The sequence below is a fragment of the Nilaparvata lugens genome, chromosome 11 (assembly GCF_014356525.2).
Source record: "Nilaparvata lugens isolate BPH chromosome 11, ASM1435652v1, whole genome shotgun sequence".
NCBI lineage: Eukaryota > Metazoa > Arthropoda > Insecta > Hemiptera > Delphacidae > Nilaparvata > Nilaparvata lugens.
The window spans coordinates 18,265,196-18,292,840 of record NC_052514.1 but is presented as its reverse complement, the minus strand read 5'-3'; the positions used below and the strand labels follow the sequence as shown (position 1 = coordinate 18,292,840).

General features: G+C 32.4%; 2 protein-coding genes across 5 annotated transcripts; one reads left to right on the top strand and one right to left on the bottom strand.

The window, feature by feature from the left end:
- The first annotated feature begins 259 nt into the window (after positions 1–259).
- Positions 260–3,634, top strand: LOC111054990. Its single transcript, XM_039437752.1, has 4 exons — positions 260–418; positions 1,103–1,191; positions 1,964–2,102; positions 3,409–3,634. Exons 2-4 carry the CDS (start codon positions 1,189–1,191, stop codon positions 3,510–3,512), a joined length of 246 nt encoding a protein of 81 aa, XP_039293686.1. The 5' UTR covers positions 260–418; positions 1,103–1,188; the 3' UTR covers positions 3,513–3,634.
- Positions 3,635–5,213: 1,579 nt separating this feature from the next.
- On the bottom strand, positions 5,214–26,428 carry LOC111054991. Of its 4 annotated transcripts, none has more exons than XM_039437747.1 (6): positions 26,276–26,428; positions 13,844–13,940; positions 11,873–11,993; positions 11,210–11,292; positions 9,033–9,165; positions 5,214–6,397 (listed from the first exon to the last, which is right to left on the bottom strand). In XM_039437747.1, the coding sequence occupies exons 2-6, from the start codon at positions 13,922–13,924 to the stop codon at positions 6,309–6,311; spliced, it is 507 nt and encodes a 168-aa protein (XP_039293681.1). In that variant the 5' UTR covers positions 13,925–13,940; positions 26,276–26,428; the 3' UTR covers positions 5,214–6,308. The 4 variants fall into 4 exon arrangements, with proteins under 4 accessions (XP_039293681.1, XP_039293682.1, XP_039293684.1 ...); XM_039437748.1 differs by lacking the exon at positions 26,276–26,428 and adding an exon at positions 14,995–15,085; XM_039437750.1 differs by lacking the exon at positions 26,276–26,428 and adding an exon at positions 14,505–15,082.
- Positions 26,429–27,645: the final 1,217 nt, after the last annotated feature.

Sequence of the window (27,645 nt, the reverse complement as noted above, 5' to 3'; positions counted from 1 at the left end):
CAAAATACCTTGCATTGTGAATCCAGCTTGAAAAATCATATCATAATATATTCTCAAAATTGCAATGGAATCAGGTACAATGGAATTGGAAGAATATTAGAATAGTCAGACTTCATAGTGGATAAACTACCGGTAGGCTAAAGTGAATAGGCAGTAAGTATCAACTACTTACATTTTTCTGATGTGTGGGAACGATTATATCAATAATGTCTATGTTCTACCAATAATGTCTAATTTCTATCAATAATGAATAGAGCAGATATAATAGATTGAGGATTAAGAACGATTGACGTGAAATGATTATTTTATGAGAATTAAGCCAACATTAAAAAGAAACACATTTTTTTGCAGGTTGCGGGAGTTGTAGAGTTGATCCTCATAATAACAACAAAAGAGTATCTGGTTCATGGCGATGAATGTGAGTACCTTACATTTTTCTCTAAAAATAGCTACCGTACCTACTTTGAAAAATATAACTCCGTAGTACATTTTTTAGAACTTTTTATATAAAATACAATAACTAGTTACGGGATGTTCAATTCATTATCAAGTTCTCTTTACAACACTCCGAAACTAGTTGTAATAGTATTTTTTTTGTAAAGAAGTTTTATCAGAAAAGTGTACTATGCAATTATTTTTAACCAACAAATCAAGTAGGCCTGATGAAAAATACGTTATTAGCTACTATATTCTGTTTTCTTACGAATATTTTTCTATTCTCATCTTGATTAAATTTCTAATATTTTAATGTGGCACTTATATGCCACAGCCTAGTTGGATATTATATAGCCTTCCAAAGCACCCACATTGCACTGCCTCCAAATGGAAGTGAATGTCATAAGCAAAAAAAAATCATCTTCGAAGTCTTGTTGGACTAGCACACCTACCGGTAACTTATATTATTATAATCATATAGTTGGATAAGAAATACAACAAAACATATCTTAATATTTGCTAACGAATTAAAAGAGAGAGCCTTGAGTGATTACACTGATGGTGTAACTCCAGTGATAGTTACACCTTCAGTTCATTTCACACTGAAGGTGTGACTATCACTGGAATAACTAATAACACTGGAAATGTTGTCTTATGTTTGTTACAGCAAGATACAACTATGTTTGCATTGTGTACTTGGTTGGAGCAGCTATTGTGCAAATATTCAACATTAATCTCCTGGTTGGTCTCTACATGGTGAGTGCAGTTTTTCATAAACTTTATCCAATTCCAAACAAAATTCATTTAAATTATAAATCAAAATGGCTATGGATAAAAACAATATTGTGATTATCTATGTGGATAAATTCCATATAATCAATATTTTAAACAGACTGATGATTCCTTTATTTAAATGTGAGAAAAGAAATTCTCAAGATACTCAAACACCACCGCATTGCTTATTTCCAACCTTATTCTCCCTTACTGTCAACATTTTTCCATTTTCGCCTGACACTCGGCAGTGCGTCGGTACGGTTAAGTCGTCTCAAGATTTCATTCGGACAACAGTTCTTGGTACCGTAAGTAAATTGTGATTTTTATCACAATCAGTGATTGAACGAGTAACGTACATCAGTGACTTTTATCATGGCTGAAATTTTAAATTATATTTGTAACTGTGCCTTGAATGAATGATGATTGAAAGTTTTCACATTGCTATCTGATTATATTAAGCATCCATGTATAGGTGCAATCATTGTTCAAGTCTTGAATAAAGAAACATACATTCTCAATGAATATGAATTATTAATATTTGTGACAGATAATAAAATACATTTCTGTGGAGTCAATCTATCCATAGGCTACAATGATTGTATAATATGTCTATGTATTAAATAAAGAGACTTATGCTCTCAATGAATTGAAATTATTGATATTTGTAACAGATGATTAAAATACATTTTTGAGGAGCCCATCTCTCCATGTACCTTGAAGTGTTCAATGAGCAAACTTTTCAATCTAATTACAGAGGAGACCGAGTCAAATGCGCCCCTGGATAATGACAAAGTTCATCTTCGTCGCCTTGATTCTGATCTGGTACTGCATGACCAAGGTGGCTGCACTCTTCGACCATGAATGGATTGAAACACCTAATTTGATTGGCGATAGTGAGTTCTTTATTTCATTCGAATAACTACTTACATCAAAATTACATTAATAGTAAAAATAATACTATTGAAAAAATTTTTTTGAATGTTAACGTAAAATGGCTATAATAAACTGTCACTAGATATTGAACTGCATAAGATATGAAGAATTGTATATAGGTAGTTGTTCAGCCACAAGGGACTACCCAAGATACATCAAGTTCATTTATCGACTGTCCTTTTGCCCCAAATTATATGTCATTTTTTATCTCAGCTTCGGATATATATCATCTTCTTCCTGCTATTTATTAGATGAATTGAGTAGGAAGTTATTAGATCTCTATTCCAATCCAATTCTTTGACTTTGGATCTCACTAATTCTGCAGAATACGATTTGAGGTGAGATGATGTGAATAATCTGAATACTTTTATTCAGAAACAATTTCTTTTTACTGAAACTACTTAGTAAAGTAACAGATTCACAATAGGTACATGGAAATGGTTTTTCGAATTAAACTCATCATCCATTTCACCTAGAATACAGGCACATGAAATAAATGTAGGCCTACAGGTAGCTACATTGCCCTCATCTATGATGTGCCTTCTACACGTTTTAATAAGCCATCGAATTATAGTGGACAGTAGGCCTACAAATTTATACATTCCTTAAATTATGAAAATATGATAGCAATTTTCTCAGGCAGGTAGACATTTGTGAATGGCATATTACAGATGGAAATTACTGAGAATATTGCAATTATTCAAATGCTAATGAATTAATTTATTACTAAACGAAAATCCAAATTAAAGTGGCGGAAGTCTTAGTGGTGATTATACAGCATTCAATTTGGATTTTCCCTTATAATAATAAATAGGATATTATTTATTTCATGGGTAATTTTGAATTAGGCGAATTTGATAGACTCATTCTGTATAATCATTTGCTTTTGTAACTTTTATAATGTTGGTACTGGAACAAATGTCATTATTGGAGCAAGGATTCTATGGTTGAATACATAAAATGTGAATATGCTAATACACTGAGTTTGTATTTCTATAATGTTAAGAAGGAAAATAATACATAAGAGGAAGAAATTATTTGTTTATAGTTTCCACTACGCACTACTTGCTATTATTAAATTTTTCAATTTTATTTATTGCCAATTGAGAATATTCAAGACATATCACAAAATCTTCATAATATATGACATCATTGAAAATATAAATAAATGAACATAATTATTCATAGGTAGGTAGTCTACTCTACTCAAAATAAAATGTGAAATCTAGGTGTTGAATTATTTTCTAATCATTTTTTATTTTCCAGTTATTGGGATTTTCTTCCAAATGGTCGTCTACAGTCACTACCGAGAAGTTATCGACCAAGAAAAAAGAGGAAGGAATGTCAACAGTTCATCAGAGCTTGCTTGAGAGGGATTCGCATCTCTCACAACCAATCAAATTTATTTATTCTCATGATGTTTGTTGAGAACATAAATTTTATATGATTATCTTGTATGTGAAACAACAATATCAATATTTTTCAATTGTGAGAACTATTTTCTTTCCCAAACGCATTATCTCATATTTTCAACATATTTAAATATGTTTTAGTATAGTTTTCCAACTATAGTGGACTTTCAACTAAAATATTCAAAAAGTAAATACGTAATACATGGGAATGGAATTGATCATTTCTGTTGATATCTTGTCAAATTCCAAATACTCATGATTCCTCTATCAGAGAGAAGCACCAGCTTGATAATTTCTTGTTAAGCTCACATAATTTATCATATAAGAATCGAAAAGCTTAAACTGTACATCATCCAGTATGAAAAAGGAAAAGTACCTTACAATAACTTTCCAGAAAGAGAACCATTTTGTAGAATGGATTGAGTCCGCATCATCTGAAGCTGCTGGTATATTAGCTGTTATCAAATTATAATGTTTATAACTAGCTTATCATCCACTTCTACCACAGAGAAAGTATAGCCTAAGAAGATATAATCCCATGGTATAGGGTGTTCATGTTACAAATTCCATTGTTTACTCAAGTTGATAGTCCAAATTTAGTTATTTTTCATGGAGCTATGTGAGGCTGGTAGTCTCTCATACTGTGTCTTTCTTACACCCTCATTCAGCAAAAACAGTAATAATAGACTGCAGTCGACAGTAATCGACTTGAGATAACAAAAATCGGCTTGAAATTTGGAACATGAACGACCTATTCCATGAGATATTTCCTTTTTCTATAGTTTTTGAATGCTACTATTAATTAAACATATTCTGGAATTTGGCCTATCATTTTATTTGCTGAGGTTGATGCCCACATGAACTTTTAGGTTTGTGCGTGGGTAATGATGAGGATGATGATAATGGGCGATGAATGTACCTACAGTTTTAGGTGGGTTCAGAACTACCAGGAAGCGATTTTACCACTCATTAATAATATTCAGAGGAGTTGGCTCAAGCGGTCACCCTTCCAACGGTAGTAGAAGGCGCTTGATTCTTGGCTTATTCAAGCGATAGCTTATCAGCGTGAACACTGAGTAAAACAGCTCGTCCCTAAACAGCAGTCACATACAAGGATAGTATATAGCTATCTATATTTATACTATTCGTGAGTCACACCTTCATTACAGTCCACTTAAAATTACGCCTTCACAGCAGTCCACCTTTATCTGTTCTAATAACACAAACTATCAATAATTATTCAGCCGCACACCAATTATGATTAAAGCGTTACCAAGTTAACTGACAACATAATATTAATATAATTCATGATCCATCATGCGTGATTCTATGCATAAAGCATGAATCATACATAAGGTTGACACCACAAATAAGAGTACACATTCAAGTTTGAATTCCCTTTGAAGTTTTGATAAGTGTGCCTTTAAAATGGAGAATTTTAGTCTATTATAGGCTATAGCCTAAGCATCTTGTTTATTTTCACATTGGAATATTTTTAGAACCGATACTGTACTAAAATTGTCAAGATCTTGTTAGATTTATGAAAAATTTCATTTTCAAATGATTAAGTAATAGACCTACCGTACCTATTTTTATCATTCTCGATAGACTACTTTTCATTACCTAATATGATCAGGGAAGTCAAGAAAAACTACAAAGTGCAATAATTCATCAATGCAGTTATATTCAATCAAACTAAGTTGAAGTAATATATTCTCATGTAATGTTACATTATAAAAATGATTAAAACATTAAAAGGTATCGCAAAAATAAAAAGGCAGACCTCAATAATTATTGAAACTCGCAAGCCTTAAGCTAAAATCAGATCTTAATGAATATGGATAGTCAAGGATAAAATAGTTCTGATGATAGAACATAAATTCTTACTGTGAAAAAGGTTTATGGCTTCTTAATGATGGCACTTGAAACTAAAACTGTTTCAAATTCTGTTGGATAGGTGAAAAACAAGGTCAACTATGATAGATGTTATTAAGTCTCTACAAACTATGATAGCACTAATTCTACGTCACAATAAATTTCCCAAAATTTCTACGACCAGTAAGCGTATAAGCAAAACACTTTATGGACTATAGGTCTAATCATATCCCAAGTAAATCATTTTCTACATGAATATTAGGTCCACGCCAAAATATTCAATGTGATCCTAAGAAAAAACATTATTCTATTTTGTTGAAATAGCCTATACACTAAAAGCAATCATTTTGGTTTCAAAGTTATATTCATGATAATTTATTGGAAAGTATGAAGTGATCAATCATTTGCGATTACATAAAATTGAAAGCTCATTAAAAAAATAAGTGTATGAATAGAATATATGTATTTGATAATAATTATATCTGATAATAATAAAATAGTATAGGTCTATATTTGGGGATAATACAATCAGAAAACCATTCAATTTCAACGCCCAAAAGCTGAGGATTTCTCAAAATTCCATCATACTAATTTAGAGAAATAAGGGAGCAAATATTGATCCTATGGATCGATATCTAATAAGAATGATTGAATTATTGAATTTTAGTCGAGAAATTCTCTCAAAATGAGCTTCAATCACAGTTATTTATCACACATGCATTCATCAAGGGAAAAATGTCTTTAAATATGAGTCAAAATGTTGAGTTCCACACAAAGCAGGAAAAATAGTTCCATTGCAATATATTTGAGTAAATAGACAATGATTGGCAAGTCCTCGATGGAAATGAGTCGATTGCGATTACTTCAAATGCTGTCGACTCAGCAGTTGACAAGAACGGCTTTCTGTGTGGATTTCTTTACACTCATGTAATGACTGTTGACAACGAGAACGAAGTAGGTCGAAATAACTGAAAAAAAACAATGATAGGTAATATTATTCTTCTTACTAATGAAATTTTGAAATTATTCTAGAGGGTTTGAAATATTCAAGTCACAGAAGAAATTAACAATACTTGTTTAATTAATAGACAAAAATTATAAAATTTTAAAATTTTCACACAACTATTGTTAATGAAATTAAGAATAATAGTTGTCTAATTAATAGTTGTCTCATAGTTGTCACAGAAGAAATAATTAACAATAGTTGTCTAATTCTCAAGAATTTCGTAGCTGCTTCAAATATTAATAAATAACAAAAGCTCGATTTTATATAACTTTGTGACGATAATATATATCTATATAAATAAAAGGAGAAATGCCATTCAATTTCCAAGCAAGAAGCAAGAAGCACCTGGATGCAAAATACCGCATTGCACCTCCTCAGGTGTGCATCCAGCTAAAGTTTGCCATGAGATGCATTGACTATTTCGCGGTACGAAGTTCGCCGGGCCAGCTAGTATAGTACCGGTATAAAATGATTTCTCAAGACTTACATATCATTATCATAAAATTCTGTTTCTTCAAGTTTTACACACTACTGTTAAGAATCTCTGCACATTTTCATAACATTTTATTTCGACACAGACTATTGTAGAGATGCATCCAGTAGAGATAGTGAAGTAAATGTATAAATTCTGACCGAACCGAATTCGACAATTGATATGAAACCAATGAATAATGATATTATCAAATACCTTTTTGAATAGTAAAATTGAAAATCTATTGGCTATACTGCAAAAGTGAATAGGCTTTGCAAAGTGATCGATTTATTTTCATCAATAATTAGTCATTTATCTCATTTGTATTGATTGTAATTATTCTAATATTTTTGAAAAATGGGAAATTACACACAGAATGTTGTATTTTCCAAGAATAAGATATTTCGCATGAAACTAAGTAGAACCAGCAGAATCATAGATTGAGTACCTACGGTATTGATTATAAACACTCAACCTTAACCTTCGTCATTTCCAACTAATTTTTTAACAATTATTTTCAGGAACTAATGGAGCAACCTCATTATCAGAACATGCAAACTGAACATATATATGTCACCTGTTATCCACGCGATAATCTAAATACGATTTCACTACCTACAAGACCAAATTAACAAAGGAGTGTATCATCACTTTAATTTATTATTACCGGTACGGTAAAAAATAATTCATATTACTAAGATACAGAATTCAAAAAAATCACACTGGGACAAATTATTCGAACACTGATATTAATGAATTGCATGCATTATTTTGTGAACAATTTATTGATAACAATTATTACAATATTCTTCATTTTAACGGAAACCGATTATCAAATAGTGATTTGAAATATTCAAATGATATTATACAAGTTGAGTTTTGCGAGTTCCAAACCAACTATCGCCTTATTCTATCAGACTGCAATGATTCTGAACAATCAGTTTATTGTGATGCCACCATTTTATGGAACAGAATGAACAAAATCATAAATCTTGGTCATAAGTCAATCTAGTCTAAACAGAAAGTTCCTTGATGGTTTTGATGGATGTTCTTGACAAACTAATTTAGGATTTGTGACATTCCAAAAATCATTGGATACTTTTGTAAAATAATTAAATGCCGTGATTTTGGGTCAATTCACATATCGTTGAGTCTGAACAATAAAAGGTTTAGCATTCCTTTTTATATGCACAGGATGTTTGTACCTATTTTGAAAAGTTAAAAGGATAGAAAACATTGAATAGTTATAATGAATAGGAGATGTCTTCTCAGTCTTGTCAGACTTGGAGGGTGTTGACGCATATTACATGTAACTGGAACTTTGGCTTTCATTTGGATTCACAACTCACAACACAGATATTATTTCATTGTAGGACAATGACTAGATTGATCAAATTAATTGAGCTGGTATTCCTCCAATAGGATGTTTTTTCATATTACTGTAGGTACTGTGCAATTGCCGTTGATATATTTTTGTAGAGCGAAATACGTAAATTAATTTCGAATTGTAATCGTGTGGTAAGTTGAACTTGGTATGAGTAGCTCTTGTTGAGATTTCATCAACAACTACATCTCAGGTAATTTCGTCATTATCCCTATGAAATATTTTTTCTAATTCATATAAACTGGTAGTTCTGTGAACAGTAGACCTCACGCAGTATTCTCATCCACAAGTACCTGATTGAAACTAATAGACCTTATGGAAATACAGCAATAGACTGGCTTCTCCACACATCTGTGTAATCACTTGTCAGCTGATTTATGATGAATAATTCTATAATCTGATTTTTACTCTAATATTGGCGTATGAAGGAGGCTCCTTTTTCCTTGTATATTATCCTTGAAATGCAAAATTTCCAAAAACCTTGTATATACGTCGACGCACAATTAAAAAAGGAACATACATGTCAAATTTCATGAAAATCTATTAGGCCTACCGCGTTTCGCTGTAGATGCACAACATAATTATAAACATTAAGAGAAATGCCAAACCGTCGGCTTGAATTTTAGACCTCACTTCGCTCGGTCAATTATTCTGGTGAATGGAACAACTGCATGATCAAGGCGAGGTGCAGTTTAAAAACAAGTTTTTTGGAGGAAAATTTAAATTCGAAAAAATACTTACGGGCAACAACGATTTCCTTGGCTCCTTCGCGGTTTGGTCCGTGAGTGAGCAGAGAAGAAATACCAGCCAGGTAACTGCCAATGGTCATGATGATATGGAGAAGAATCCAGGGGTAGATGAATGTATGACGATCCTATAAAATGGAATGTGTTTTTTTTTACAAAACTAAGATTTTTGTTTATAATCACATTCAGTTATAGGAAACGGTAATCCAATAGAAAGAGAAAATTTAAAGCAATAAGTTCACATAGATTCATGATTATGTATAAAACCAGGCTATGAAGATTCAATATTCATAATTATTTCATATTCCTATAATGTATGTGAGTTGAACTACGTCAGAAAATGAAGTTCCACCTGCTACGGATTATAATATACGGATGAAGTACAGGATGTGGTTATTGTACGGTGATGATTATGATGAATAGTTTCTCATTTTCTAACAATTTTAGTGGCACTATTCATAAATGAAATACCGTAGGTACTAATAATAAGGTGGACGAATAATATTGAATATTGAGAGAGATACGTGAAGAACAATTTTAAACTTCAGTGGACTAAAAGGCTATAATTAATATTGTAATGACACGTCAATTTTTTCTTGGATATTATATACCCGCCAAGTAACTGCCAATGGTCATGATGATATGGAGAAGAATCCAGGGGTAGATGAAGGTATGACGATCCTAGAAAATGGAATGTAGTTTTTTTTTACGAAACTAAAATTTTTGTTTATAGTGTTATATTTCACATTCATTTTTAGGAAACGGTAATCTAATAAAAAAGAGAAAAGCAGTAAATTCACATAGATTTATGATTATGTATAAAACCAGGCTATGAAGATTCAATATTCTTATTATTTCATATTCCTGTAATGTATGTGAGTTGAACTACGTCAGAAAATGAAGTTCCACCTGCTACGGATTATAATATAGGATACGGATGAAGTACAGGATGTGGTTATTGTACGGTGATGATTATGATGAATAGTTTCTCATTTTCTAACAATTTTAGTGGCACTATATTCATAAATGAAATACCGTAGGTACTATAATAAGGTGGACGAATAATATTGAATATTGAAAGAGATACGTGAAGTACAATTTTCAAACTCCAGTGGACTAAAAGGCTATAATTAATATTGTAATGACACGTCAATTTTTCTTGGATATTTTTTCTCTCAATTAAATGGATTTGAATAATGAATCTCAGACATAATCGAATTTGAATAAATTGAATGATGTATATTCCAAATTATATTGATTGTCCTATTGTTCGGTTTTTATATCTATGTGAGTTACAAAATGAAGGAAATAAGGAAATTGTGATGTGAATATTAAAAATTGCTGAAGTCATATCAGATCAATTCATACCTTATACTGTGAAATATTTTGAATATTCTATCATTTCAATACTTTCTTTTTTATTCTTTTGGCATTCGGCTGATAATCTGTAAATTGATATGTGTGAAGAAGTAGTGGGAATTGTACCGGTTGCAAGATAATTCAATCAAAGCATTGCCAATGTCAGTCTAACTTTATAGAAATTAACTTGACTGAGGAGAATGTCTTAGAATACTGCTAATGCAATCTCTGCAATAAGCAGCAAATAGCGATAAGGGTAGGTCTAGTACGTTTGATATTGTATCAAGACAAGATACGGTAATTACCTAGAAATAGAGTAATTACCTAGAAATAGAGTAATTACCTAGAAATAGAGTAATTACCTACATTCAAAATGACACAAAAATGAGTCTGCTTCTGCTATCTACTCCGGAAATCCTGCATTAAATGTGGTTGTGATTCTGCCATGCCGTGTCTGATCTGACTTAAAACCATCAAAACTGGATCAAATTATTTTGATATAGATACCGTAATTTAAATTTTATTTGAATTTGCCTAATAGTGGAAAATCTACATGCTTTTGCCGCTACGTTCAAAAAGAATGATTAGTTTATCCGTTGATCATACTTCGAATATTGCTCAAAAGTCATTTTTGTTACTTTTGCTATCGAAAATTCGATTCAATAAATTTTAATGATCAAAGAAAGATGTGAACTGTTATAGAGTTATGATAATGAATAAGGGGCCATTCAATTTCAATATTCATATTTCTAAATTCAGTTCTATGAAAATATACATAATCATAATTATTATTATTATAAGTGGACTTCTCACCTTGATGATTCCAATAAGAAGTAGAACAGTGCAGAACAATGAGATCAGAACAATGAAGGCTGCAATTGCAAGAATAGCTGCACCTGGAGAATTTATTAAACATATATATGAGAATAATTATAGAGTTCACGATTAAACTTGCAATTTCAGATTTGAGCATATTCTCAATGAGATAAAGTACGGTATTCTCAATTTTTTGAGTTATGAATATGTTTAATATATTGTTTGAGAGGTATTTCACTCTTTTAGTTGAATCACATGATGAAACTAATTTGCAAACGATGTGGAAACACTACTGTAATAATAATAAAGGCTGTGATTGTTGGTAGCCTACCTGGACAATTCATTAAAAGGACATACACAATAATATCTATCCGTTCACCATAATTAGGAATTCGTGAGTGAAAATTAATTGAAAAAACTTGAAATACATTCTAATATAATATATAAATTAAACTTGATTGTCATTCCACTAGTGAATAAGATATTTATACCGTTTATTGTAAGAGTAGAGATATTTGTTCACAAATTTTTTGAATCATTCAGCTAGATTTTAAGCTGAAAAGTTTGAAAACTGGAATATAGAATTTACATAGAAAAGAAGGTTCAATTATATATTATACCAACCATACAGTAGGTACGAAAAATCGAACTTTAACTAACCAACATCAGTGTAAGCGATATTATCCTCTGGAACGTCATAGTTTTTGATGTCTTCAAGAGTTTCAGGCGAGAGGAAAATCAGCACACTGATAATCCCAACCAGCTCTATGACTCCAATGACCTACAACATTAACAACATTCATGAAATATTTATTCAGCACTTGGCTATTGAACTACTGTTACATTATCGCTACACAATTTCACCTCGCAAGAGAACAATGTGTTATTTTCCTTTACTGTACAGCCTTGGTACATTATTTTGAAATTTCTAAAGATTGACCAGATTTTCACTTTCCTAGAACACAATAAGGCGTTCCTGTTCCGCCTTATTGACACATAATATTCCAGATTCAATAACATCGTTTGATGCTTCTTCATACACCTATGACATCATACTACCTTTTCATCATACTACTTTACAATTCAATACCAAGTTACATTAGGGAAGAATTCAATAGACACAGGTTCAAAAAAAGTTTATTTTCCTGGTTGGTTGATATTGCTGGAGTGGAAAATTGTGAAAATTTAGTTAGACTGTAAATATTGAAACTATTTATTCTTCATTCTTTTCTTTACTGTTTTTCATTTTTCTAAAAATTAACTTTCTTATTATTATCCTTAATAGAACATTAATATCCATCTACCAATTTCATAATTTTGTTTGTATTATAAATTTTTACCAATTTTATTATAAAAAAACTTCAATCCCATATCAGTGAATGAATAAGTTTGCAAATAGTAATTATAACACGCAGCAAGCAACTAATAACTTATACCCCAACACATACCGGTACGGTATAATTTTTATAGTGGGGTTTATATCTATTCATTGAATTATCTTTGCCTATTGAGAAATCATTCAATGCATAAAACTTCATTGTTTTAATTGTTATAGTATTCTAATTTGTAATGTAATTGTTTTTGATGTAATTGTTTTTTATGAATAAATTTTATTTGATTTGATCCTGTTAGAGTGACTTGAAAAGTAGGCCTAATGAGCGAGTCAGTATGTATGTTCTCCGGAACTCGAAATAGTACAAATGATCCTATTCCAAATGATGACGTGAACTATTTGAAATATAGTAGAGATGATTGAGCTAAGTAATTCAATTTTTTCACCAGGTAGCCATTTCTAAAAATATCATCTTCTTCTGTTTCAACTAGGCCTGCTTGTTTCGTTTCTTATAAACTGAACGCGACACATCATTTCCAATTGGAATAATTGCAAAACAATTTTGGACATCTAGAGGTTTAGCAGCTATTCTAACTTATTCATTATCTTCTTAGGACTCCTCTCTTTCTTGTGGACTATTCATAAATAGCCCACAACATAAACTTTCAGTCTTCATTATTATAGCCCTTAACATGAAAACTCTGAAGAGAAACAGCTTTATGATGAGTCAGTTGTTTCTATCTCAATCTCTGTTATGATTCATGCCTGAAGAACAAAAGCAGCTACATAAAAATATTCTCTATATTACTATTACAGTATACTACTAGTATATTAAAAAGGCGAGAGTGATTTTTCTGTCCGATGAATCGATTTGGCGAAAATGGCAGAAAACTGAATAATCCGAGGTTTTCTTGGCATTCTGTAAAAAGCTCCAGGGCTAGAAGGTCAACTTTTGTATTAGGTATAAAGCTGTTCAATACTCCAGAATCATTGGACGAAAAAACTAGCATCTTCGGAATTAATTCTCCAAACGGCCCTTTTCCACTACAACGTGACTAGACTATGTACACCTGTTATCAACAATCGAACTTTTTCGGAATAGCCTTCTATTATTTTCAAGATAAGTTTTTAATATCAAATGATTTCTCTCCATACTGATCAAAAATGTGTACAAAGACAAACGTAACTTGAATCAAGCAAGAAGACATGATCATGATGAAAGATCATGATAGAAATGGATTTGAAATCAGTCGATTTGAACTTTAAATGTTTCTAGCTTCGAAAGAAGTACAACTTACCAGGGACATCCATCCTATGATCTTACTGCCAGTTCTGACGCTGCAGCCACACACTGTTTCCTCCAGCTCGGGGAGACTCATCTTGATTCAATTTGATCTGCAAAAATAATGAAATCGTTGTAAATAGGCTATTTAGTATTGAGACAATTCTAATATTATTGATATGAGAATCCAATGAGAATAAATAAACGAAGTTCGAAAATTTTAAATGTCAATAATATTATTACTATATTTTATTCGATGGATTGAACCATTCATCCTGGATTACGCTGTTCTTTGCTATAGGCCTTCTCTAGGATGAATGGTAGAAATTGAACATCCTTCTTATAATTCTTCAGTTTGCTCTCAGATTTTCTCTTCAATAACATGCGCTAAATTATAATGAATTTATTCGTTATTGAGGTATTCCGATCGTTAGCTTGTAGCGGACAGAGATGGCTCAGTCAGATAAGGCGCTGATAAGCAGACATTTGCTAGTTGAAACCCCATCACGCACTTGAATTTTTGATAATGTCGACACTATTTCATTTCATTAAGGTACAAGTGAATACCGTAGCCTATTCATGTGGGCGTCATTCAGCAAAAGAGAGTTTTCCATTTATAAGTGAAAATATTGACATTCTCTGAATAGATTCTACAGTTTTTCAATTAAAGGGCTTACCTAATTTAGTTTTATATCCTATTGGAGTAATTTGTTCAAATTATTTTTGTATTTCATGATTTCGTGTGTTGTTTGGATATGGAATTTCTATTATTGTATCCTATATTTATCTTGAATAAGTTTTTAACTACGCTCATGTCATTATGTTAACTATCACACAAAAATAATATCAGGGGAAAAAAATAAAAGTTTGACAGGAGTTGAGGAACAATCGATCTATTCATTTGGGAATAAGTAGCCTGGAAGCCTGGACCACTACAACATGATTCCGTTACCTTATTTGACAGATAATTATATAAATTTACATTGGATTGATTGGATAGTATGAGTTATATAAAATATTTTCCTATTGGGGAAATAAATGTTCTTATAATTTGATCATGATGCAATGAAAAACAATTTGACCAATATTTGCAGTGTAAAGCGTATTTTATCCTTATTATTGCAGTCGATTTCTAATGAAAATCAATGTAAATAATATGATACCTACAAGTGTAATAATGAATGCTGAATGGACAATGTTATAGATTAAATATCAACCTATTGCAAGCACTGTGAATAAAATAAGACAGCACAGTTGTTGAGCAGGATGAAAATCATGTCATTTTGAATTTATTCGTTTCGAATCAAATCACGTTCAATGGATTAACATAAATCTGAAAAATGGACAAAGATCACGTTCTGTAAATGAGCGTGCAAACAAGGCAGAGCTACTATAGATCATGTTCAATTCATAATAGCCTATTGGTTAACAAATTGAATAAAACACTATTCCCAAATGAATATCTTGAAGCCTGAATCGCTATAGTTTAACAACATATAATTATTTATAATTTCTTTATAACATTTACATCAATGATCGAAATCCAATATCAAATTCATACTTTTTAGAAAAATTATTTCTTTATTTTTATAAATAAATCTAGACTCCTTGTAATCCTCCATGTTTATTTCGTGATTTCCATGATCTCATGTCCTACATAATATGTTTCCTTATGTCTCTTCTAGTCTCATTTTTAACATGCGTTCCTCGATTACATAAATTGCATAATTTTGAGTAATGTCATGCGGGTATTTCCAATGTTCTTAAAGTAAAAAGTAACTTCTTATCTACAAGGAAAAATTTGACTTGCATCTATAGATAACAGTTTTTGCACGTCACTTAGATAATGCCGGACATTACGAACTTCCTAACAAATAGCACAATGTCAAAACTTACTTCATTTCTTTTATAGAGTGTATTCTAGTTTCCACGGTAATTCCTTCGATGCGAATGACAAATGTTTCAAAAATACACTGTTGTTGAATTTCTTTAGCCCCGTCAAAAAGGATGATTTCTAAGTTTTGAACTCTTGTTATAGGCCTAATAATAGTGACGGAAGAAGTGAAACCGTTCTTCCAATTATTTTATCTTAATTATTTTCAGATACAGTGATAAATCTTCAAGGCAATTTCATTCTTATTCATGACAAATTATTCGATGGATTAATACATTAAATTCTAGGTGAATTAATTATTAAAGAGAATTCAATATAGATCTCAATTTGAATATTCATAATATTAACATAGAATCCGATGCAAAGTTGTCACAAAATTACAAACTCTTCTAAAAAAATCATTGAAATTATCATCATGGATGAGACATCTTCATTATATTCAGAACCCATATTACAATTTATTTTGGCCATGACTAGATTATATTAATGAAATTCTCTTCCATACGATTTTGACTTATCTTCAACTGAAGAATAATTATTTCAACGACGATATGGCGAGAGGATGGACATTATAATGATACAGTGGAACCTCGATATATACGGTACTGTTGAACTCTCAAAGGACCGCACGAATTATGTACTATTACGAAGTCTGTACTAAATCGGGGTGAACTATATCGAGGTCGAATGAAGAAAATATGTACTATTAATATAGCAGTCTGGCAAACCAAAATTTATCATGACGGGGATAGATTATTGAGAAATGTACTACGTAGGGGTTTGTGTACTATTAGACATGAGGGCTTATTCACACTTTAATATGTGCTATAAGGGGGCTCATTGATTTCACCCTGAAACGGAATAAATGTTTATGGCACTAGGCCAAAATAATTGCACCGTATATGTAGCCTTTTAACATTAAAAGTATGTCGTATGGATAGACAGAGACAGAAACAAATGAAAAGAGACAAATAGAAGCAAATAAACTATAATAAATGCACTTTTAAGTTTTTGAACCGATCCATGGGCTCGTCATCTGCTACATGCAACTTCTGTAGCCCTCCCTGAAGTCTTGTCAATGAACACTCGGTTCATGTTTTGCTCCTGACCACATTCAAAAAGAGGGGTGTCAGATAGACCCCATCGATGCATGTTTTTTTGGCATTTCCTCTATCCTGCTCTAATCTGTTCAGTCTCACCCACACCTGGCGAGGCAGCTCAAAACCATTCACTCTCCTAGTTGAATCATCAACTGTTTCTCACTGAAACATATTGCCAAGCCTTGGTCCATATTGAGATAATTATTTGGGCGATTCAAGGCACTGCAGAAAAAATGTACTGCATCATAATGGGGTTCACTATATCGCGGTTCCACTTTAATATGATTATCATTTATTTCAATTATATGATAGTGATAATAAGTTGCATCTCCAACAAAGTTTGTTGAATATATCATTCATTATTGTAAGGGCGTTACTAAAGTTTCTCTTTAATTATTGTTACGTGTATCACCATTATATTTGGAATTTGGTGAAAAACTGAATACAGTAGAAATCAATTGGAACATTAATGAATCGAGAATCAGATGCGGGGATAATATAAAATGATAAAGTAATAATATCTTATAATGAATTGACCACACAAAAAGAGAACAGGGGATACTTGATTGCATATTAATATTGGAATGATTCGAGTGTTCATTTTCCAGTTACACCACGGAGTAATTCGTTGTCTAGTGGATGAATTGCTTGATTGATTGATTAATTAGCTGCCTTTATTAAAAACCTAATAGGAGATTAGCGTTAGACATGATTGGACATGCTTGCGTAGCAGCCAAGAGATACGGTTTCAAACCCACTCATCACCAAAAATTTTAAAACCGGTCACTCCCGTGATTTCGGATGGTCACGTTAAACTGTCGGTCCCGGGCTCCCGGCTGAAGTATGACAGTCGTAAGGCCCATTGACGGCTTGAATGATATATTCAGGTGATGTGGGACCTTCCCACCTCAAGGGACTCCAGCAAGTGACTCCCTCCCCATCCACAAAACCATACGAATTTATTTTTCTCAATTTATTAATATCTCAATAATTACTCTCTATTCGTGAGATCAATAATGACTTTAGAGAACTACTCAAGACAGCCATTGTTCAAATAGATTCTTGATAAATAATAGAGACAAATTTGTATAGGCTCTTCTAGATGAAGTGAATAAATCGACGTTTCACGACAGCTTTATCAGTCCTTCAGGAAATGCCTACAAATACGAAACAGACTGTCGACAGATAGCCTAGTACACAAGGAATTTGAAACTCAGCTTGAGAGAGATAGAGACCACGATCGACTCAGTCAAATTGAGAAGAAGCGGGCTGTTTTGTCTCAGATAAATGTAGTCTAAATAAGTGATGTTACGAGAGAGGACTGTGAAATCTTGTTTACTGTAGTGGAACCATCAGTGAACGACACTGACCAGATACTTATTTCAACCCGTATAGTCTAAACATTTCCACGATTACTTCACCGATATAACAACTCCAAACAGATATTGCTGGAATGTCTAAATTCTAACGAAGAGACGAAACTCATCAAAGCAGCATAAATAGGATGGCATCAACTTATTCCTATACATTTTCATTAAAATTTTTAATTTGAAATTCAGAAATAAGCTCCTTTTTCAGTTTTGAATTTCCATCTTGGAAATGCTATTCCAAATTTTGTGAAGCAATGAAGTAGTCTAGAAGCTAAGAAAATCTACTAGTCAATGTACTCCAATAATGCGGTTCAATTTAATAGATGAATGGTATTGCATATCTCATCGTATTTTCCCAGGTTTTTGTTCAACAAAAAGCTTCGTAGTTGAAATACTTGTGATACAAAAAAGTGAGAAAAATATATCCAGAGAACAAGAATCCGTTTTCACGACACCTACGCAGTTGATGTTGGGTCGGTCTGCGACGCTCTTTTATTGATAGTGAGTGATATTGATTTCCATTCATTAATAGCCTCAATGACACGGGAAGGTCTATCAACAGCTATTGATTTCTCGTCATGAAATTTACAGTAGGTTTCACCACCCGACTCCCAACGTCATGTTTGCGTTCCACTCAAATGATTCCAATCTTCAAAGCCTCATTATTCACTCTTATCTTGAGTGCATCACTCTTCTCTCCTCCCCTCTTCTCTTCTCTTCTCTTGATCTATATTGAAATAATATATAATTCCATCTCAATATAATTGTAATAGCTCATCGATAACTTTGAGAATACTGTATATTTCCTATTCATTCGGCTTTATTAAAATAATTATCAACCAAAATTATAACGTCTATGATATATTACAACCCTATTTCGGACTTGTTATCTAAATTTGGGAGAGAAAATAGTAAACAAGGAGTATCCTTAGATTTTCTCTCTTAGTCAGTGCTTTCTTGAAAAATAATAAATAAATAAATTATGAACCTAATTCTAGTCAGAGGTTGATTTGGAAACCGCCAACCATAACTATATTCTCTAATACTCAAATTGGACTACTATCTTTTGCATCAAACTCAATATAGGCCGCCATTCAGTACAGAACACAATCAGTTCTTGACAGTAACCAGTCTTTTTTTCAAATCTTCATCCTCATACTAGGATGAGGGAGACACAAATAGCAAGAGCAATAAAATTAGTGAAAAAATTTGAAGTTGTGGAGAGTCAGTTTACGGATATTTCATTGAATCAATGAAACAATAATCAACAACATTGAATTAAGCTCTACACAGGTTTTGCTATTGTACAACCATCTCAAACCGATTCAATTAACTCGAGAATCAAACAAAAGTTTATTAATTTAAAGTTTTCTACAACATTGACAGTGACTCAGTCAAATTTTTAAAAGTTTATTCATTTTATTTCATCATCGGATTCGCATGTAGATTATGATATTGAAGAAAAACCAATTTCTTAGAATAGAGTTCACTACGGAACAGTTGTAAAATAGATAGACATAGACATTAGATAGTTTTTAGACATTGGAACATAGACATTAGATAGTCGAAGCTCAAATTATTTCGCCGAATAGCTACAATAATAAGGGAAGCACAGACCACAGGCCACCATGCTAATCGAACTGGATTGTGATGGATGAGTTACCACAGTACCATCAGCACTACGTCACTGCAATTTGATAATTATTACAATGTTGCCGTTGTTGCTGATGTTGAGCAAAAACCTCAAGGCTACACTCACATTGCACGACCACAGACACTGTGAGGATGGGTGCACCACGAAAGTCGAGCACAAAGGAAGAACTAAGTGGATAACCACTCCTGTAGAAGAAGAAGGAGAGGAGAAGAAGAAAAAAGAAGAAGGAGCAGGATGAGAAGAAGAAGAAGAAGAAGAAGAAGAAGAAGAAGAAGAAAAAAAAAGGAGGGAGGAGCAGGAGAAGAAGGAGGAGGGGAGGAGGAGAACAAGAAGAAGAAAAAGAAAAAGAAGAAGAAGAGAGAAGAAGAAGAAGAGGAAGAAGAAGAATAAGAAGATGATGAAGAATAAGGAGATGGTGCACTAGGAAAATCATGCTCAGAGAGAGAACTAGATGGATAATCACCTTGGGAGTTAGAAAGAGGAGAGGAAAATAGAAAAATGAAGGCATCAGGAATAGAAGAAACTTAGCATTGGATGGATGGAAGGTGCACCAGGATAATCAAGCTCAGAGAGAGAAATAAATGGATAATCACCTTCGGAGTTAGAAAGAGGAGTGGAGAATAGGAAAGAGAAGGCATCAGGAATGGAAGAAACTTAGCATTGGATGGAAGGTGCACCAGGAAAATCAAGCTCAGAGAGAGAAATAAATGGATAATCACCTCGGTAGTTGGGAGGAGGAGAGGAAGAGAGAAAGGAGAAGAAGGCACCAAGAACGTTAGAAACATTGTATGCTGATGGAAGATGAAGAAAGGAGAGGATCAGGAGTACCGTAAGGAAAGATACTGAGAGAAGTTAGTGTGGATGAAATCCACGAGGAAAATTGAAAGCTCGCAAAGAGATGGACAAATCGAATTATTGTGATAAAAAGGGAAAGGAGAAAGAGAATAGATGTTTTGGGTGTGAGAGCGAATAGGGAAAACTGACAGGCGGATATTTCAATAAACGCCATCAAAAGCGAGGAAAGAGAAGTCTCGAATATTTCGATCCAACTTCATTTTAATAATCTAATAAATTCTAGTCAGTATTCCAAGATGATTTTCGCAGAACTGGGAGAAGCGTTCAAGGAAAAGTCATGTTCATGGCTTCCCGCTCCTTTTTATATGGACTGTTGTCGATTCTCAGCCTTAAAAGTGTGAATAATCCACGTGTTTGTTCGCTGTTTTCTTTATCAATAAAAAATTATGTAACAAAAATGTTAAAATGTTCAGCAGAGAGCCCTGAATCAATCCCAAAATACGTACCTAGGTAAACACGTCGGATCTTCAAATCTGTCTTTGAAAAACGTTTGTATAAAGTGATTTATCAGTCTGATGTGTAAAGTTAGTTTTTATTACAGCAGTGATTCGATTTCCAATTGTATCTTTCTTGATTTGTTTATCTTATTTATCCGATAAGATTTACATTGAAATTATCTGGATGAGGGTGAGAGTTCCTCCTAAAATGAGGAACTTTCAGAATCGATTATGTTACTTTTCAGAGGTCCAGTTTTAGCGGTATATAAAGGTTATTCCTACACATAATTATCAAGCGTAGGCTATCAATATTATTACTAGTCTATTTGAAATTAATAAATCAGGAGTCGATAAAGAAAAAATGCATTGACAATATTGTGAACTTTTTCCGATGCGAACGTAAATTGAGATCTGAGAGCTTTCATTTTTATGAATAGCGATTCGTAAGTGTTTTGTGAAGCAATGAAACAATATATATTGTTACACAAAGCAATAATTATATTGGTAACTAAACCGATACCGACTCTTTGTATTGGCATAAATAAATCATAATTATCACAAAACATTATTTTGTAGGTAAATGGAAGAAGTAGTCTCATGGTTAAGAGTTATGATATAATATCACGAGATTTGTTAGTTCGATAAAACATTATTAGGTTGTGATTATAGTTAGTTATAACTAATGCTATGATAGCCTATTAGCATTAGTTTGATGTCTTGAATATTTCCATTGTACTACCGCATTGGAATAGCTCTGATTCTTTAATTCTTTCCTCCGTCTTCTCTCCTTTAATGGCCCTGTACAATACCTACTATTACTTCAGGCCCAAAAACTGATCTCTAATAAACTATGACGTCATCACATGTAGATCCATGATCTACTGGCCGCAAGCAAGCGAAATAAGAGCGCTGATGCTTGTTATCACATCTGATATGGTAATCAACAAAATTGGAATTACATATTCAATTTTCACGGTCTTCCATTTCAATGAATATGGTTTGTTTATCATTCTTCTAATATTCGTTTGTGAAAAGTAATAATGAATTTGGGGTTTTAAATCATGGGATACTGTTGTGTACTTAATTGTCGCTGGAATTATATAACAAGACTCCAAAATTTTCCGTACGGTATTTTCTTTTCCGAAAGATGAAACTTTGAAACGAAAATGGATACGAGCGATAAGAAGAAAGAACTTTAACTTCAATTCTACAAAACAACGGTTTACATGAAGTGTAGAAGAACAGTGTAAATAAAGTGTGAGTAGAGAATTTAATTGAGTTGTGAAAGAACAGTGTAAATAAAATGTGAAATAACAGTGTAATATTAGAGTGAGCAAGAACAGTGTAAATAAAGTGTGTGAAAGAACTTTTCAACTAATAAATTAAAAAGTAAATGCAAAGTGTTGGAACTGTCCATAACATCATAATATTAAAGGTTTTGCCTAACTGAAAAACATTCCTGATGGGTTTCTTTGTACGACAGATTTATTGTGATCAAGTTTGTGGGAGCCTCTTTCTTAAAAAAGAGTTACATCTAATTTGGTTTATCTTTAATACCTCTCCTTCAATTCTGATGCAGGCTATTATTAAGTATTTTTGGTTGAGATGAATTTATCAATAGCTCTATCACTGAATCGAGTAGACCTATGTCTATCAAGCTGAAAGTATGGATAAATTATTGCATTTGTGGAATGAAGTGTTTTTATTTCAATAAAATTTCTATTTAATAAATACAAATGTATTTAATCTGAAATTTAGATAGTATTCCATCCAATAAAAAATCGATACAGTAACAAAAGTTACATTGATAAGCTAGTAGCTGAAACTACTATGATCTAGGAAGAATCAATCTACATGTTATGACGTCATTAATTAGTTGTGGGGCCTGAAGTAATAGTAGGTATTGTCCTGTACCCCCAAATGGGGCCTTGTTATGTTTCACCATTCATTGCGTTTCTTTGCTTCCACGTTATAATTTCTGATTTCAAGGTTATTTTTCGCATTTTTAGGACTCATTGAACTCCATAATAAGTCCATATCAGCCGTGGTTTTCCCAAGGTCTTTGCCTCCTAGTTGTCCTCTTGTACGGATTTTTAATTGACCGAGCGAAGTGAGGTCTGAGATTCAAGTCGACGGTTTGGCATTTCTCTTAATGTTTTAATGTTTAAATGTTTGAATGTTCGAATGTTTATAAGTTGCGCATTCACGGCGAAACGCGGTAATAGATTTTCATGAAATTTGACAGGTATGTTCCTTTTTTAATTGCGCGTCGACGTATATACAAGGTTTTTGGAAATTTTGCATTTCAAGGATAATATAAAAGGAGAAAGAAACCTCCTTCATACGCCAATATTAGAGTAAAAATCAGACTATAGAATTATTTATCATAAATCAGCTGACAAGTGATTACACAGATGTGTGGAGAAGCCAGTCTATTGCTGTATTTCCATAAGGTCTATAGTTTCAATCAGGTACTTGTGGATGAGAATACTGCGTGAGGTCTACTGTTCACAGAACTATTAGTATAATAATCTTCTCATAACAACCTCATTCTACTCACTTCAAGCACTTCTATCCCTTTACTTTAGCTTCATTATGCAAACTCGAATGAAACACAAACACATAGATCTCCATATCAGGTCGGATTTTCGCTGAGACTTCATCAATGTTGTAAACACGCCCTAGTATAAATAGTTTTACTAATATTTATTTCATTGTACATATTACATTGATCGTATTGAAACCTTCTTTAAAAATTGTTCTAGTAGATATTACTAGAATCTAGAGTTGTTGCATATGTATGGGCGCATGTAAATGTATAGCCTGATATCATGAGCCGTGCTACCAAAGGGAAAGAATGGGTTTCGGATATATCTATTCAAGAAAAATAGGACATCAATCATCGTAAGTAATGTTAGTTGAGTAGCCTACTACAGTAATAATAAGTATCAGTTGAAACCAATTCTTGAAGGTCAAATGATTTCATGAACAAGTTTCAACCTCAACAATAGTAGACAAAAAGACGTTTCAGTACAATCAAATCAATTCATAATCTCTTCTCAGTTCAACATTACAGCAGCTTGAATGAAGAGGAACATAAATCACCTGTCAACTAGGCCTATATAAGCTGCCTCTGGGCCTACATCATTTACACTACATTTGTCAATCTCGAGAGCCTGAGAGTGATGGAGTTGAATAATTATCATCATTAGAGACACAATATAGCCATATATTACTGAAATTTCCTTATACCGTAAAAAACTTTATTTACGTTGATTTTCTAATCAATGATCTATTCAATATTCTAATTTAATATTCTATCAATGACTCTGATAATGCTCCAATAAAAATGTTCAGTCTCGAATAAAAAATAATATTTGTAAAGCACACTGCAGAGAATTTTTATTTATTCTTTCTTGTTGATATTAGCACAAATTAACGACGCATAGATTTTAATTTCAGGAAAACATATTTATGAAAACTCGAGATCTCTCAAGGAAACCCTGTTCCAAAGCTATTCATCAGAAATCGCTAGTGATAGCTTATGATACTATCATGAATATAAATACTGAATATAAGCTTAAACTTATTCAAGAATAATTAATAGTAGGTTTTAGTTCTAAAACGAGGAAGTCTCAGTAGTATTTTTATATTTTTGTTCAAAGGTATAATGAACTTTATATTATACTTCCCATTTTAGAAATACAAATAATAATATTCATGGAAAGTTGCACAATCATTAGAGTTGATATGAAAAGAGCATAACAGCATATACAGCATGAATATATCGATGCAACAATGAAAATGAAATAGAGTTTAGTGGATTTTTTTTTCAAAAAACGAATTTCCAGATTCCAGACGAGACCACAAAACCATGATTCACAGTGCGGAACAAAGTCAACAGGAAACAATTAACATAAAAATAAATCAGAAGCTCGGTTACAATATGATAGTCAAACTAGAAAAACTGCAGTGATTTAAAACCGGTAGAAATGTATATACTGTAGCCTACTCACATAGCCAGTGATTGACCTTGATTCCTTCTACAGTCATCTCAAAGCGTGTCATTCTGATTCTGATTCTCAAAAGCATATATTGTACATATTCTCAACACATATATTATAACTTTGTTGAAGTTCTGACACTGTGTTACTAGTAAATATTTGAAAAAAACACTTACTTTTTTGGAGTCTTGAGGAATGCATTTCACTCCTTCATTGAAGCTCCTCTTCAGGAGTGAAATGCATTCCTCAAGACTCCAAAAAAGTAAGTGTTTTTCAAATATTTACTAGTAACACAGTGTCAGAACTTCAACAAAGTTATTATATAGTGTTTCGTCATGGAAAGCAACTTCAATTTCAACATGTATTATATTCAACACACATTCTCAAAAACACAACTCACACCATACTGCATACTCATAATACAAAACTCACGATTTGCACAAGCTAGATCAAATATAGATTTACTTGAATCAAAAACCACTCGTAATTTCAATGCTAAGATCAGATCACCTCTATATAGGCTACAGGACCCGCCTCAGAACTAATTACATCAGATATCTGAATAACTTATAGTTGAAGATACAAACTTCAACCATTTTAATTGGTTTCCTAGTCAATTCCACATGAATTTCAATATTTTATCACCCATTGGAGCTACAAAAATTTTAAAATAGAAAATTACAACTTCACGCTATGTTTTGTTCAGTGTCCTGACAAAACAAAGTCGTTTGTTCACTTGATCAGTTATATGGGCAGTATACTATTTGAATTATATGAATCTCAATAAATATCTCTGTAATGACGTCCTCTCCTCGCCAATCTTAAGAACAGATAGCTCCATACTCTTCAGCATAAATTAGGGACACCCGCAAAATCAAAAACGTAAACACTTTTGACCTTTTATTGGGAACTTCCAAAACATTAACACCTCTCTTTTAAGGAGCTCTGCGTCTATTTACCCCCCTCCCCCCTGTAGACAACCAGAGTAATGAAGAGACTGTAGTTATCTTTTGTCCAACTGAACAACAAATCAAGAATCAAGCAACTGTAGGCCTGGTGTTGATGATACTTAGCCTATTTGGGCACGTTGAGTTTCACTTTTAAAGCACAAATAAAGTGGGAAAACATACTTACTGAAGAAAGGTCTTCGAATTGAACAGGTTGTCGTTGCTGATAACTGAACGCTGAGCAGTGAACAGTCGATGCCAAGCACGGTAATGTGTTATTTCTCAAGAACAGACGAGGATTCGAGTCAACTATAGACGCAGGCTCAAATTCGTAGTTACTGAAAAGCCACGCTAGAGCGCATTGCTTGTGAAGGATTTCCTTGCGTATCATTGATACAAAACATGATGTAATGAGATACAAGCTATCAATAAATTAGAATTATGATAATAAATTGATTGTTTTTCAAATTCAAACATTACAACTTTGTAATATATGATAGATTTGAATGGCCGTCTTTCCAGAGAATAGAGAATATTCATATAGAATATAATATGCGACTAAGAGCACCAGTCATCCAAGGAACTTTCACAATAAATTATTGTTATTTGAATTATTTATGATGGATTATTCTTTTTTATTCTTTGAACAACAGTAGAGTTATTCTTATTTGAGGTCTCTGATATGAAAATAACCGGAATAAAATGCACTATGGAATTCTTATTTATAGCAATATAAACCATTCTAGATATTGAGAAGTCTTTAAAATGCAAGGTAGGTAATGGAAAACTCAATAAAATTAATTTTAGAAAGTTAATTGAGGAATACAGTTTTTTGAGGGGAGCATTCAGTTATAATATAATTTCTGGAATAATTGGAGAAAATATAGCCTACATAAACCAGAAATCTTGTCTCATTGAGATTGAGAACGTTTTTATAATAATAAGTGTTGATATACTGCCTTTATTAAAAAAGATTAGAGGAAGAAACCCAAAGTAGCTCTCAAGTAATAATAACAGCAGTAAGTGAGTAATAAATAATTTTCCAATAATTTCAGTGTAGATACACCATGGAACAGTGATTGGCAAGTACGTATTTTAAAAAATAGTGTATCATATTAAATTTTTATTCTTTAGTGGATAAGTTGATGCGGATCAACCACACGATAATAAATTCCAAACATATTGTTGGTACGGTATGGTTTTTATAAAAGAACTACACAAAATATACTCTTGCATTTCAAATTGATAACTTTTATTAATTATACGTTTCACAATAATCATTATAACATGTATTCTTAATGATACATTTTACAATTATTATAATATACTGTATTCAGCTTATTAAGAAGTAATTTAACATGAGAAAGTGAATTTGATCGGATGCTTGAACAACAATATTGATTAATAATTTATATTGATGAAAATATTCACCATTGAATTGAATTCAATCAGCTCAACAGCTTACACAGTATTGATTATCATCCACATTGTCATCAATTTAGTTTTCTTACAGTGAAGGATTCTCAATTGAATGATAAAAAAAATATGAAAAACACA